The 16346-nt window shown below is 37.4% G+C and overlaps 1 protein-coding gene across 1 annotated transcript; it reads right to left on the bottom strand.

Moving 5' to 3' along the window:
* Positions 1-636: 636 nt before the first annotated feature.
* LOC104243361 (acyl-CoA hydrolase 2) lies at positions 637-14239 on the bottom strand. Its single transcript, XM_009798540.2, has 17 exons — positions 14094-14239; positions 13783-13875; positions 12821-12888; positions 12640-12721; positions 12279-12325; positions 12043-12168; positions 10830-10907; positions 10615-10702; positions 7462-7574; positions 6659-6721; positions 6521-6576; positions 3925-4029; positions 3720-3776; positions 3047-3148; positions 1351-1399; positions 1173-1241; positions 637-1101 (listed from the first exon to the last, which is right to left on the bottom strand). The coding sequence occupies exons 1-17, from the start codon at positions 14107-14109 to the stop codon at positions 1027-1029; spliced, it is 1287 nt and encodes a 428-aa protein (XP_009796842.1). The 5' UTR covers positions 14110-14239; the 3' UTR covers positions 637-1026.
* Between the last annotated feature and the right edge of the window lie 2107 nt (positions 14240-16346).

The following is a 16346-nucleotide window of genomic DNA, read 5'->3' as shown; positions in this document are numbered from 1 at the left end:
AATAATAATAAAGGGTGAGATTGAGAGAAAAAGACAAGGTAACGACGCGACCACACCAAATCGGTTGTTACATAAAGTGACACATTTCGTCGTTATGTAACGATGGATATAACGATATGATACAATACAATTAAAGTAACAATCAAAACAAACATTGTATTTAAAGTAACAATACGATACGATACGATACGATACGATACAATACAATTAAAGTAACAATCAAAACAAACATTGTATTTAAAATAACAATACAATACGATACAATGGTAACAACCATCCAAACAAGGTGTATAGAATTCCTACAATATTTTTCCAAATAAACTTCGTACTACAAGCTATTTGGAGTTTTATACTCTTTTTCAACTTCAACTCAGATTTGTCCAAACGCCTACCTAGTTTTCCAACAGTTGGGTTAAACATAATGCCAAATAAAAACGAACAATCTAGTGTTGTCTTTAAAATATTCAACATCACCTCAATTCCAAATTAATTAGATCCCACTACACAAAGCTCGTTTTATGGCTTAAAAAAGGTAAATAAATATAAGTTGACAATAAATTCCAAATCTTGTTTGACACTAAATTGTCAATAAACGAGTGAACCAACGAAATTTAACCAATGGCATGAACTAAGCTCTTTGAAACCAAAGCATTATTTGCACACTTTTATTTCTAATGGTGAATGCAGAAGAGTATATACCCTGAGATACATCGAGAGTTTCTTCTATGAGACTTGTAAAAAAACAATAAATTACTGCAACTTTAATAATCGTTGGTTGATCAATATGAATGCCTCTTTTGGCGGGTTCAGTAATATATAAAGGTGAGGTGAGAGGTATAGAGACATGGTGGATGGTTTTGTATAGTAACATATAGATACAGCCATGTCTCATGTCTGGACTCGTCCACAACTCCAGCAGTTGTCTTCAATCGCAACCTCTGTCGGACTTATTTGAGCAGTTCTGCAGCTTAATTGTTAATCAACCTATAGTAACTTATCCTCTTTTCTCATTCAACTTGGTATGAACTAGAGCTTTGGTCGGACAGAAGGTGGTTTTCTGAACGGTCTCAATAAGCCCTCTTGCGTCAATGACACTACAAGCTGGAAATCAACAATCATTAAAAATAAGTACATTAACAAAAGCAAGACACGTTTCAGATCAAGCGCTTTACCTCTCCCTTCCTATTAAACATTTCGCCCGACACAAAGCCACGTGCATTATAAGCAGCAGGACTGGTGATCTATAAAATGATAAACAGTTAGAACTCCAGCTGCAAGTAATGGAAACCACTAGTAGAGGGATGACCATTCTTAAATAACATCATAAGTACTTTAGTTTTTCCTTCTTACCACAAACAATATCCAATCATCAGCTCTAAAAGGTCTGTGGAACCACATCCTGGGAAAAGGAAACAAACGTAAAAATATAAGTACAGTTGCATGTTAAAAACCCGATGAAAGACACTCGCAATTCAAGTAAGAATATCAACCCTGAACTCAAATTTGAACTTCAAACTCCACAGTACATCACGGATGCCCCATTTTCAACTATTGGTTTTTGACTAGCAGGTCATGGGAAATTCCATCAAACTCAGCCATGGGTGTGTTAGGTAGGGGCAACCTTAAATGAGGATAGGACAGGGCTCAATAAAAGTTTGCAAGGACTATAGGATGTGGTTCCCCACCCCGTAAAATGTCACTAACCATCAGAGGGCACTAGCAATTGCTTCAAAAGACCGTAGTTCATGGCTGTGGAATCAATGGATGAAGGCATGTATAGACGCATATATGTATTATAGTTTAATATAAATAAGCTTTCCACCCTTCTCAAAAACAAACAAATAAATATGCCTTCCACCATATTCTTCTCACTAATTCCCTGTGCTATTCCATTATGTGTGATGCAATTTGACTAGGGATGGAGTTTTAATGTGACTTTACGTTGTGTTATATACTGGTATGAATAAAATAAAATAAAATATAAAATAATAGTTAAGCGTGATATCAAAAACACCATAATATTGTTTTAAATTAAAACTACTAATCAGGATTGAATTCTTAAAAGAAGTGAGAGTTGTATCTTTTTAACTATTTTCACACCCCCGCCAAATTTTAACATCTCTAGATCAATTTAGCTCTAGTAAAAGATGAAATAGTCGATATGATGGCACCCTTTTCCTTTTCTTTTTTAGATAAGGTACCTGTTTCTTGACATGCATCTTGTTAATTTCAAAAGTTGGTTCTTGGTAAATTATTTTTTCCTCTTTAATTTCTTTGACAATTTAGTTTTTGTGTTCAAGGCTCAAATTTTTATTTCTTTATATTCACAGTGATATTCGTCTCTACATGTTTAAATATTGGACTGATACGGGTCTAAATAGAGCAACATAGTTGGAGAGAAATTTCATAGCCGACCTCAATTAACTTGTATTTGTTGTTTCTATGTACATTCAAATTGACTTTTCTGCTCTCTTATTCTTCACAAACTTGTGCATTTATGCATAGGGTGATGCAATGGGTTTCAGGGACTCATGGCCGGCTGCTTTGTTTAGATTTTCTCACCTGATTTAATGAACTTTCTGATTAAATGTGACTGGTTATCGCTCTTTTAACTAGTAATAACTACATGTTTCTCACATAAGAAATAAGAATCAGCTTTATAATCCAGACCAGACATACCCAAAGAAAAAGGAGAAAAGGCAGAAATAAAAGAAGTGAGAGGAGATAAGATGGTATGAAAGTTCTCTCGGTGGTTAGACATGCCGAGGTGATCAGAAAGAACAGAAATGGGAGGTAAGGAGAACCAGCTGTGAAAGGGAAAGTTGGACTTCGACATTTGAGGGGCCAAAAGGAATCATGAAAGCCTGATGTTTAGGAGTTGGGAACCATTTCCCGAAGACCTTTATTAAGCTTAGAACAGCATGTATCAGTGCATCCATATAAGCTCGCTTAGGCAAACATTGAGATATTCCCCATAAATATAAAGCTGGTACATAAAATAAAATACAAATGGTCTAAAAGTTGTTCAAAAGTTAACGGAACTCACGAATGATCCAGACTAACAGAACTTGTCTTGAAATCCTTCTTCCGATGAGGATTCAGACTGACAGTAAGAAAGATTAGATCCGATGCAAATGCTGCAACACATCTGCAACCAACATAAATATTGCATAAAAAAGATGCAGACAGCATTATGGCCTCATTCCACACAGATGTAGAAACTTATGTAGCTAAGAAATTACATGTTCCTGATTTTAATTTCTTTTAATGTTCCCTTTTATGGTAAATATGCACCTACAAGGAAGAAATACTGATTTTTTTTTAAACTAAAACTAAAAATAATTTTTGAACTGATATTAGCTATACACCATCCCAAGGGGGAGGTTACATAGAAGTGCAGATACACAAACTCATGTTCGTTTGTGTACCTCAAGTGTCCTTTAGAACTCTTTAATTTTACAACTAGAGCTATTCTAGTACAATAACAAATCTACTCATGAGAGTCTCTAATTGAGATATGTTAAAAGAATATTCTATTTGAACAATTTCAGAATAATAATTTTGTGGGAAATAGATTGTGCAATAATTTTCAAAACAATAATTTTGTGGGAAATAATTGTTCATAATCATAAGATGAGGCTGCTGAATTGCCTGCTTCACTCCTTGTCATTACAAGCTCAGCTAATTAGATGAAAGAACTGATAAGAGGAATCACTTACCTATGTAATGCTTGGTCATCTGAAAGTTTTCCTTTTGCTCTGAACCAATATCTCAAACTGCATTACATTGAAAAGAGATGATGCAAACATGAAGAGGATACACTACTAAATAGTAAATACAAGCTAACATGAACTGTCAAGTACTCCAGTTGAGTTAATTACAGTCCATCAGAAGGGAAATTAATAGCTGAAAGCAATGACTAACCTTGGAGGAGACTTGGTCTGATTAGTGGCATTATTAGGTTCACAAAACCTTATTTCTATTGGCCAGGGTACAAAATTTGCAGTAGCAACCTTATTGCGGTATGTCCTGTCAAAACTCACTGTTAGTATTACCTACCAAGGATCCCATAAATAAGTAACCGCAAACTGAATAAAAAGCTTTATGCAGCTCCTAATTTTCAGATCTCAAGACATAGTAGGAAAATATGCAACTCACTGAATCCTGATAAATGTTGTTCCTCGATTTAATTAAATCTACCGTTGTCAAAAATGATTTGAGGCTGAAGTTAGTGTGCTAAGATCAAGACCGACATGTCTATTCTCAATTAAACCTTGCTAAAGAAAAGATAATTATTTTCATGCCAAGGCCTAAACAGTTACTTCCACCACTTCATGGTGCCTTCCATAAGATGGCAGCTAAAAAACGATTTGAATTCAAAGAGGGAAAAAAAGTCAAGTTTCAACCTGTTCTGTTTTCTTTTTGAAGGAACAATAAGCAGCCCAGTGCACTAAGCTCCCGTTATGCGCAGGGTCGGGGGAAGGGCCGGACCACAAAGGTCTATTGTACGCAGCCTTACCGTGCATTTCTGCAAGAGGCTGTTTCCACGGCTCGAACGTCACATGGCAATAATTTTACCAGTTATGCGAAGGTTCCCCTTCTTTTGAAGGAACAATCAAAACAAGAAAAAGAAAACTAATGCTCTCACAGTAATCCCAAATCGATTCCCTAAAAAAAGTCCGTTTGCTTACGAAAAAACAAAAGAAAACAAATGCGTTCCTTTGTTCACATGGAATGAGATCAGGCAGTTGAATTACATATCTTAACAGCTAAATAAGTCATAGCTCGGTGGTTGGACTGGGAGCCAGACTGATACCACAGAAGGATGCTCCTATTAACAAGAGACTGCCAGCAGCATCCTTACTCATATTGCTAAATTGTGCAAGCAGATATTGCATTTTCCAGCCTTCTCTTATGATGTTTCTTTTTGTTTCTTTTTTTGTGGATAAGTAAGCATCCATCTCTAATGATATTTTTGCCAAGTAGTCTATTTTTTGACTGAAATGAGATTAAATGGAGCGACGTGGTCAGTGAGGTTTCTATACCTGAACCCAAATTGCTTGGGATTGAGGCGTATTAGTAGTCTAATTTTTGTGATTTTCTCCAGGTTTTTTATCCTTTATAGTAACTTTTCTGGTTAAGATTCTTTTCTAAGTGCTAAGCATGAAATTCCGAGTAGAAGTAGCATAAAGTGAATTAGGCCAAAAAGGATTGGAAAGTGTAACTAGGACGTAGTTGTCGCAAGAGGTACCATCTTGCTAAACTTAAGGATCTTAGAGTTCCTATAGAACATTATTAGTTTTTCGTGTCCATCACTGTCAGCTGCTTCTATCTACAAAGAAAAAATTTATAGGTGTTCCATTATATTTAGCTTACATCTTTGAAAGCAGTAGAAAGAGCTGATTCTTTGAAGCCTTGCATTAATGGCCTTAGCTAATGGGCATTTTCCTCCAAAATGGGAGTTAAACTACCTCTTTAAGAATGAGATGAACAATGTCAGCGCACAAATTTGTGGAACCATATTGCAGATATTTCCTCCCTCTCTTGTTATTCCCTTCTCTTGTCCAATTCACTTCTTCTCTCCTTCACCTGTACCTTTTTCTTATCTGTTTTCATCCAAAACTGCAGCATCTATACTAATGGATACATAGTATGGATCTCATGGTTTTAATGTGTTGAACCGTGTTACATATATCTTCTCCTCCCTCCATCATCCCACTTGAGGGCTCCTCCCAATGCTGCAGCATCTATTCTCCTCTTTCGTCATCTCAATCTCATTTTCCCTGTTATTCCTTCTGTCACAAGTCCAGTTTCACTTCTTCCTCCTCTGCTAGTACCCAGCCCTATTTCTCATCTCTTCTCATCCAACACAGCCACATCTTTTCTACACCTCTTTCTTCATCTCCCTCCAGCTCCAAGTAATTCTGCACTATTTCCATTTCTTTACATCTGGACAGATTTTTCCCCGGTCTTTTCTCCTGCAGTTTTCTCTTCTATCTAAACTGAAGCAGCTCTAATCCATCAAGTCATTCATTATTTGGTACTCAGTCTTCATTCAATTTCAGACTCACAAGTTCTAACTAAACCTTAGCACTTCCAATTTGAGAATGAACCCACCCAAGCAACCCCAACTGAAATCTCATGATTATTTCATTTCTTCTAAAAGTGAAGATGTGCTTAGTCAGGCTTGCCATGAGAAATGTGTAATGAGATTCATGACTAACCAAAAACTTGTACTGCAACATCCGCTTTGAAGCCAAAGTATTCAAGAGATATAAGACGGTTCAAGCTGGAAAAACTACACTTCCAAAGGCATACATTCAGATTCAGTAATGTATCCCATACGATTTGGTAAATTACTTCCTCTTCCACCAGATTATTTTAAATGGTTTTCTCGAAGCAAGCCTAGCCACCACACTAAATTACAAGAAGTTCCCAGAGAATATACGTGCAGACCAAATTATAATAAATACTTAAAACTTTATAGTGACATAACAGCACTTAGTAGGCAGAGTCCGACCTGGGAAGTCGAGGATCAGTCTTGCGCATTTCTCTCAAATCTTCCATTGATAAAAGCTGTAATTCGGTTTCAGTAAAAGTGTAAGAAGAAGAGGTTCCGAACAAAGTTGCAGAGATGACAGAACTATAAGCACGTTACCGTTTCTGGATCGGGCACATCAGGCATTTCTGCTTGCTGGTGATCAAATCCATCTTCATCTTTCTGTCACATTATTTTACCAATAGTACATGCAGTTTCAAAGACAATATTACAAACATAACAACCAGTCAAAAATAATGGTGTAATGAAAACATAAAAGTGCATCACGTAAAGTTGCACCTAACCAGAAAGTTACTGCAATATTCCAGGCAAAACAAGTGATCCATCAAAGTACCCGTTCATCATTGTAAAGTGTGGGGTTTTTGTGGGGGCAGCAGTTGAATCAAGAAGAAATTAGAATAGTTATTCCATGGTAGGACTTCAAAATGAGCAGAACAAGCATTTGAGAAATGACTGAAATTTGAAGAGCTGATCCAATAGTCTTCCCTAGTGAAGCTTGCTAATTTTCTTGAAACTTTCTTCGTTATAATGTGAGATTAGAAGGTCAGAAATTAATGTCTACATGTGATGCCAACATGATATCCACAGATGACGAATAGGAACAATGATGCAACAGAAATCCAAGTTTTGTTGAATTCTCGCACAACCATGCTTTCTAAGCTGATAGTTCTCCTGAATGCATTTTCTTCAGGTTGTTTTTTTTTCCACAAATCCTTGTTACGTAGCATGCACGTTCATGCCTTCACATGAATGTAATCATCTTGCTATATACAATCATATTAATTAGGTTATATATTTATGCTGAATTACAAAACCGAACCATAAAAATGGGTATCCTAAGATGAGACCAATTTGAAGAAAGGTTGATCATCACATGAAATGAATGTTATAAACTAAATCACCTGAAATGAAGCTAGCAATGTGAATATGACATTCCCTTTCTGAATCGCATCCACCCTCCGTGTAGCAAAGCTCTTTCCATCACGTACACGGTAAACTTGATATATGATTGGAACTACAGTCATAAGTGTGGGACTGGTAAGATACAAGTTTTTAGACAACTGGATTTACATTGGCAAACGAAAAAAGAGGTCTATATAGATACTTCTGACTGGGATTAAATACTGTTTACCCCACTGAGCTAACTCCTCAGTCTGGCACACATGAGAAAGACCAGAATAACTAGCCATGAAATTAGTAAACTGTCCTCAATAAACAAAACATATTTCATAAATAGTTGACGACTTTAAATCCGAAGACTTCCTTAAGGAACAGCACATGCAGCAAGTTAGCAACAGAAGACGTTTGTTTGAAATGAGCGTATGATCACAGCAAAAGAATCACAGCATATTATACGAGCCTTCACCAAAACACCTTCAATCCTAAGAAAAGTTAGCAAGGTGGTTCATTTTAAATTGCGTAAAATCCTACAAATAAGCAGAACTTGGAGCTTCTGAAAAATACCTAATGCCTGCAGATTGGATGTTTATCATTCTCCTGGCCCCACACTGGGCCTCTCATCCTCTTTCATTGGCTTCTCTTTGGGGGTTGGGTGCAGGGAAATCATTCTAGTTTCTAACATCCACCTTAGCACACAATATAAGTGGAGAACGGAAAAGAAAACCGGCTAAATGATTTAACTGGATAAGAACAACAACAACAACAACGACCCAGTATAATCCCACAAGTGGGGTCTGGGGAGGGTAATATGTAAGCAGACCTTACCCCTACCCGAAGGGTAGAGAGGCTGTTTCCAGGAGACCCTCGGCTCAAAAGAAGCAATAGGAGATGATACATTAGTACCGTAAAAATGCGTAATAAAACAGCAACAATATATAAGAGATATGAAATATGAAATACAGGATACGACAACGAAAATACGAAATAGATGGCTGGTATAGTACAACTAGAAGGTAAAGCCCTGCATCAATAGACGCCTAATGACATTCTAGTCTAACTCCTAACTGGATAGTCTCCCTCTATTGTGCTGTAGAAATATTCACACTCTCCCCTAACCTACAACCCTAATGCTCGACCTCCATAAATCCCTATCAAGGGCCATGTCCTCAGTAATCCTAAGTCGTGCCATGTCATGTCTGATCACCTCTCCCCAATACTTCTTAGGTCTCCCTCTACCTCTCCGCGTGCCCACTACAGCCAGTCGCTCACACTCCTCACCGGTGCATCAGTGCTCCTCCTCTGAATGTGCCCGAACCATCTGAGTCTCACTTCCCGCATCTTGTCCTCCATGGGGGCCACACCCACCTTCTCTCGAATATCTTCATTCCTAATCTTATCCATCCTTGTATGCCCGCACATCCACCTCAACATCCTCATCTCTGCTACTTTCATCTTCTGGGTGTGTGAGTTCTTTACCGGCCAACATTCAGTTCCATACAACATGGCAGGCCTAACCACTGCTCTATAAAACTTTCCTTTTAGTAACGGTGGCACTTTCTTGTCACACAAGACTCCCGACGCTAACCTCCACTTCATCCACCCCACCCCTATACGGTGTGTGACATCCTCGTCAATCTCCCCGATCCCCTGAATAACCGATCCAAGGTACTTGAAACTACCTTTCTTGGGAATGACTTGAGAGTCAAGCCTCACTTCAACTCCCGCTTCCGTCGGCTCAACTCCAAATTTGCACTCGAGGTATTCCGTCTTCGTCCTACTCAACTTGAAACCTTTAGACTCAAGAGCATGTCTCCAAATCTCTAGCCTCTCGTTGACGCCGCCTCTTGTCTCGTCAATTAGAATAATGTCATCAGCAAATAGCATGCACCATGGAACCTCCCCTTGAATATGATGAGTCAGTGCATCCATCACCAGGGCAAATAGGAATGGGCTGAGCGCAGACCCTTGGTGCAACCCCGTAATAACTGGAAAGTGTTCAGAGTCGCCTCCTACTGTCCTAACCCGAGTCTTAGCTCCATCATACATGTCTTTAATCACCCTAATATAGTTACTCGGGACCCCTTTATCCTCTAAGCAGCTCCATAAGACCTTCCTAGGAACCTTATCGTACGCTTTCTCCAGATCAATAAACACCATGTGGAGATCCTTCTTCTTATCTCTGTACTGTTCCACCATCCTCCTAATAAGGTGGATAGCTTCTGTGGTAGATCGTCCCGGCATGAACCCGAACTGGTTGTCTGAAATAGACACCGTCCTTCGCACTCTCATTTCTACCACTCTCTCCCAAACTTTCATGGTATGACTTAGTAATTTGATGCCCCTATAGTTGTTACAGCTCTGGACATCACCTTTGTTTTTATACAACGGGACCATTGTACTCCACCTCCACTCTTCAGGCATTCTATTAGTCTTAACTGGATAAGAAACTTTATGTAATTGTTGAGTGCACTAAAGAGCTTTATCATTGCAAGTTGATTCTTTTCTTCAGTAGTCTAAATCCAACCTCTGCTCCAAATGTTGAGGGTGTTCAAATTTTAAAGAATACTGACAAACTGAAAGTCGTAATACGTTTATCTTTTACTTAAAAAGGTTAAGGTTATTAACATAGACAAATCTCTCTTTTCAGTTCCGCATTGTGCAAACCCGTAACTGCGCAAACATTGTACCTCTTGGAACCTCAACACGAGCAGACATAAAATATTTCATGCACATCCACTAATAAATAGGGAAGAATATCTGATTCTCCAAAACAACACTAGATGAATTGTTAGCTTAAATTTCTCTAACTTAATAGGGAGGGAAATCGTCAACATTAGGATGAATCCTTAATTGAAAGTCATATGACTGTTCTCTTAAACAATGGAAAACTGAAAAACTTAATATTACTGTTGCATCCACACCCCATAATGAAATGACTGCATGTGAGAATTATCTTAAGCAGAAATATGGACAAGTTTCATCAAATCATACAGCTGTGCGCTTTGGCAATGATTCCCAAGGAATACAAAGAAAAGAGTATTAGCATATATTGGTTGTTTATTTCAGATGTAGCATAGCAGTTATGCATCATTAAACATTAGAAAGGTGAGAAAAGAGGTGCTTAAAGTATCAAAGAATAAAGGGAATTTACTTACTGTCAAAATCCCCAACGAGAAGGAAATAGGCATGCAAACTATGAACAATTTTGAGAAAATCAACAGTTTTTGATGCTGCAGCCAATGCCTGCATATTAGAATATAGAGAATGAAGCATAATTATTCACAAAGAGGTCTTCAGTCTTCTGAAGCTAAACCCCAATAGAAGTGGGTGGTCTACGGCATGGTGAAGAAAGAGAACATTTCAATTTTACCTGCCCAAGAAACTGGCCTCCAAACACTTTCCCAAATTTGGGGGCATCTGGCAAAGTTATACCTTGGAAAATGTTCACCTTCAACAAAACACTTTGTTAGAATTCCCAAATACTCCTCATTTGCATGGGCACACTGAACTGGGAATACAGTGAAACATCAAACTTCAGAAAAGAAATGTTCCGAAGGCAAACAATCAGCAAGTGCATGGTGATAGACTAGCAATTATCCTGATCTACCAAATTATCTTGAATAACACATTCAAACATGCTTTATCAAAAAACACATTCAAGCATTCATAAGAACAAGTATCTACTTTCTTAAGCAAATCGAGCCTTTAACAAATCTATCAGAGCTTGCTAAAGAAAGCATATGAAATAAATGGAACCATGATCTCACAAAAGAAAGACAAGAGACTAGGATTTCAATGTGCAATAGTAAAGATTGAAACAATATCACCAGCTATGCACCAAGAAGTTCCTTTCTTGGATACCGCCAACAATATGTTAGGCAAAAATCACTGATGCTTCAAGGGGAAGTCAAACATATTTCTTATGTATTATAGATGTCTTTAGAATTTAAACTATTGGAAGGAGGCCAAATGTTGTAAATGATATATAAATTGCATTGGACTTCATTGACTCCTTGCCCACATAAAGGAGTCAAGTCCTGTGAGATTTTCTGTATACACTCATTACCTCCTTGGTGCTGCAGTTATTTTTGAATTAAAATTATTTTTTAGAAAAATAATATAAAAAGAAACTTAGTAGTTTTTTCCTAGTAGTTAGAAGAAGGATCCTATGTTAGCCCCAAGTAGTTAAGAACTCAAAGCCACTTATTAGCAGTATCTTCTGGATACAAGTCAATTAAGTCTCTACTTTCTAACATGCAGGGAAACCCATTTGCCTTTACAATCCGAACTACTCACTAGTTAACACCATCAGCTAACAGGTGCAAGCCCATATCTCTAGATGGGGAGGAAAGGGGAGAGAAAGCTTAAGCATTGAGAATCATGCATACAGGTTCCAAAGCCAGAAAAATGATGGAGATTAAACTCCAAAATTTTGTTAAAGGCCATAGCATCTCATAGGAGGCTAACTTAGGTACATAAATTGGCATAGATAAATAAGTTTAATAAATAGAAAAAAGGAAAGAATACAGAAAGTTCATGGCCAACATATAAAAGGAACGGGAGGTCAATGATGAATAGCATACTTCTATAGAATCCAAGTGCAATATGTGCTCCACAAGTGGGCACTTATCTCTTTCTTTGTCTGCGTTCCAGATTGATTTGGGCTGGAGCAGATTATTATGCTCATGAGGCAGCACAAAGCATGTCAGCTGCCATAAGAGAAAGTTTAACATGACTACAACATTAGATGCAGAATGCTTTGGACATCATGAAGTAAATACGGAAAGAGAACTGTTGCATAGTTGGAAAGAGACAGTACCTTAGACAATGCGATCACCTCAGCTTGCTGTCTAGATGTCGCCAAACCTGCCATAACATCTGAACCGTGTTATCACCCACCACTTTTGATTTAACCAAACATTAAGATTGAAAGTCTAAAAGTGCTAGAAAATCAGTGTGCTACTAAGAGAGGCCAAAAAGGAGACCTGCAGAGGGATAGTAACTGAATCTGAACTCTAAAGAGACATATAAAATATTATACAGCAAATAGTTATTACACTTGAGTAGCGGCCATAACAGGGCAAGATAGTCAATTTAAAAATTCCTCGAATTTGGAAGTTGGGATTGAGAGAAAATCAAGAGACACAAAATATATATGAAGATGAGAAAGTGCATCTCACCATGACCAAAATAATCAAGTTTTTTCAGCTGGAATTCAGGACGATTTTCATCATCAGCCTGGCTGAAACCCCGGACTTCAGCCTGGAAATAGTATTACCATAATAATAGAAAAGTTCAATCTCATGACTTATATTCATATATATCCAGTACAACTAAAGCAAAAATAACACTCAGATATACCTCTCCATCCCATATGAAGTAAACTCCCTCCCCAGCTTCCCCTTCGCGGATAACATAATCTCCACGATCTGCAATGAAAACACAAAATGAATTGAAAAAAAAAAAAAAGAGATGAGTCAAACATGATCTTATATCTTTTATCAGACTTATTGAATTGCAATATTTATGTCTTGTTCCAGCCTAGCAATATGACCAGAAGACAACCCGAAAAAATGGATCTCCAACTGGTATAGGCCACATGACCAGAAGCAAATGCCCCAAGTCTTTCTGTTACCCCCTAGAGGAATAGCAACCATTCCACTTCCAAGAAGTAGAAATAAGAGCTAAAATGTGTTAACTCTCCAAAAAGAGAAATAAAATAGCTATAAATTGATTTTCTTCAAAAATAGCAAAAAATTGATAGATAATGAATCTTCATTGTCTTGTTATAGTTATAAGGAAAATAAATCCACTATAAACTATAATTATTTCATTTTATAGTTATAATGAAGGAGAGCCTTGGCGTAACTGGTAAAGTTGCTGCCATGTGACCAGGAGGTGACGGGTTCAAGCCGTGGAAACAGCCTCTTGCAGAAATGCAGGGTAAGGCTGCGTACAATAGACGCTTGTGGTCCAGCCCTTCCCCGGACCCCGCGCATAGCGGTAACTTAGTGCACCGGGCTGCCCTTTTTTATTTCATTTTAGGTAGAATATTTCCAGTATAACAATAGAGTTTATTAGACTTTACCAAACATTGAGCAACCTAGTAGAGAAGTACTATAGCTGAAACTCTGATACTATCACTCTGTGTCACACTGATTAATCAAATATTAAATCCTTCATTGTTATGTTAATACAACGAACATAAAATTCAGTTCCTGATAACTTCTGAAGGTCATAGCTATATAGGACAGAATTAAAAAATTAAAGAAATAGTAAGTTTAAATTTATGGGACACTCAGGAAAAATAAGAATGAAATTACCATAATGTTTAACCTTGACGAGTTGGGCAATTTTTCTGAGGGAAGAACTGGGCAGCCTCTGTAACAATGGCACGTCACCCAAGAACTCAATCACTACACAAAAACCCAAATCCATCAGAAATTTGTACATGTGTTTTTCTTGCAGAATTCTAATAACTAAAGGAACATTACAAAGAAAATAACAAAAACAAGACCAAGAAAGAACTCTAATTAATCAATTAGATCAACTGAGTTCCAAATACCGAACTAGTTCGAGAGGCTAATGAATAATTTAACGTGGAAAATTTCACAGAAATTAGCCAAGGATTTACCTGATTCAGTATCCATGTTTGAATCACCAGAGGGATAAACCAGGAAACTGTCGGAAAGAGTTTAACACTCAAGAATTTCAGTGGAAAACAGAAAGTTAATATAAAGAGTGATTTTAATAGAATATACGGTTGTTGCCAATGGAGTATTGCCAGTTATTTAGGCTGAATTTAGAAAGGACACTAATACGAAGGCCTACATACACAAGATGCGGTGCAAAAAGACACGGGTAAATTTAAATTTGCCCCACGTTTTTACATTCTTAACTGGAGTACCAATTTTAAACGTGTCCAATTTGGAAAAATATTTACAAATAAAACAATTACAAAAAATGTTTTCACTTTTAGCTTTTTTGAATACTGTGCCCATTTTTTATCGTTTGGATGAGTAAATGGCACGATATAGCCAATTTTTGGACTGGTCATTCAAAAATAGTTAGCGTTTACGAAGTCAATAAAAAATAGTCACTATTTTGCTGCAACAGAGACCGGTCCAGCATAATATACTGGAGTTCGGTGCACCTGTGTATGAACTCCAGCATATTATGCTGGACCAGTATATTTTGTTGACTCCAGTATATTATACTGGACAATTATACTTGCTGGAACTCCAGTATATTATGCTGGAGTTCTAGTGTACTTATGCTGGAACTCCATCATATTATACTGGAGTTCCAGCATACTTATCCTGGAACTCTAGTATAATATGCTAAAGTTCAAGCATACTTATGCTGGAACTCCAGTATAATATACTGGAGTATTTTCCGGGTTTTGAACAGTGTTTTCGCTCAGATTTATCTTTACATGAAAAGTGGCTAAATTTCGATTACTTTAAAACTCGACTATTTTTGAACGACCAGTTGTAAATCTGGCTATTTTTGAATTTCTCCCTTTGGATGAGGGCGACGTGGGGTATGGTTTTTTTTTTTTAACAAAAACTTTTATACCTCAAAGGTGGGAAAAGACTAAGGGTGTATTGTGGGACGGGCCCGGGCCTAAATGGGTTAAACGGGCCAAATGGTCTCGGGCTCTGGCGGGCCGGTCTCGGGCGGTCCCAGGCCAAACGGTCCCGGGCTTAGCGGTCCTGGAGAGTGGAATGGCCCACATGGTCCTGGGCTAAATGGGCCGGGCCTAAACGGGTCTAAGTGTACCGGGTTATTTTTTTTTTTTGAAATTTTTTATCTAAAGCAATTTCTTGTAAATTATATATATATATATATTATATATATATATATATAGTATATATAGTATGTATTATATATACTATCTATATCTATAATAATATATATATATATATATATATATAAGCTATATAATTTACAAGAAATTGTCTTAGATAAAAGAAAATTTTTAAAAATAATAGTCAAGGCCCGTTTCCTCTTTAATTTAACAGTACAACACAAATACAAACATAGAAACTTAGCATAACTTAAATTCAGTACAACTAATGAAAACACATGACACGGGAAACATAAAGATATACTACTAGGCTCAACACGTACATGTCATTGTTTAGTCACAACCGTCTAGTATTCTCTGCTCCAACCACTTAAATTTGTCTTCCAGCTTATTTTTTTCTTCTTCCACCTCTTTGAGTTTCTCCTTCAACTCTGCAACTTCTCGTTAGGATTGTCACTCTCTTTCCCACTGCTTCTAACACAAACAATGAAGATACTGGAATTTTTCTTTGTAGTATTCCTGCTGACAGCGTTCATCAATCCATACCTCAAAACTGCAAACAGGTTCGTCGGGAACCCTATAAAACTTGTTCATACACGCCCAGTAGCGGCGTCCAGCTTCACCATCATCCCAACAGTCTTGCATCATGCATTTTTTGCCGCAGTCGCACCTTGGCACATAAAGGGGTTCAGACATTTGTTAAAGCGTAATGAAAAACCTTGCTTTTATGGAAATATTTGCTATTGGTTATTGTTAAGCGCATAAAATAACTAGAATGCGCCCGTTATTTGTAGACAAGACAACACACAAAATGTAGTATTGTACCGCACTATACATATTCACTTTTTCTGAAATGAAACAGTTTTTTTGCAGTCGGTCAGCTTTTCAGACCGACAAGACAACACACAAAAAGTATTCCACCACCACCTATATATATTCACTTTTTCTGAAACGAAACAGCTTTTCTGCAGTCGGTCAGCTTTTCAGACCGACATGACAACACACAAAAAGTAGTCCACCACCACCTATACATATTCATTTTTTCTGAAACGAAACAGCTTTTCCGCAGTCGGTCAG

The sequence above is a fragment of the Nicotiana sylvestris genome, chromosome 1, assembly GCF_000393655.2.
Source record: "Nicotiana sylvestris chromosome 1, ASM39365v2, whole genome shotgun sequence".
In the NCBI taxonomy this organism is placed as follows: Eukaryota; Viridiplantae; Streptophyta; class Magnoliopsida; order Solanales; family Solanaceae; genus Nicotiana; species Nicotiana sylvestris.
The sequence above is the reverse complement of the archived record's forward strand: the minus strand, read 5'-3'. Positions and strand labels throughout refer to the sequence as shown.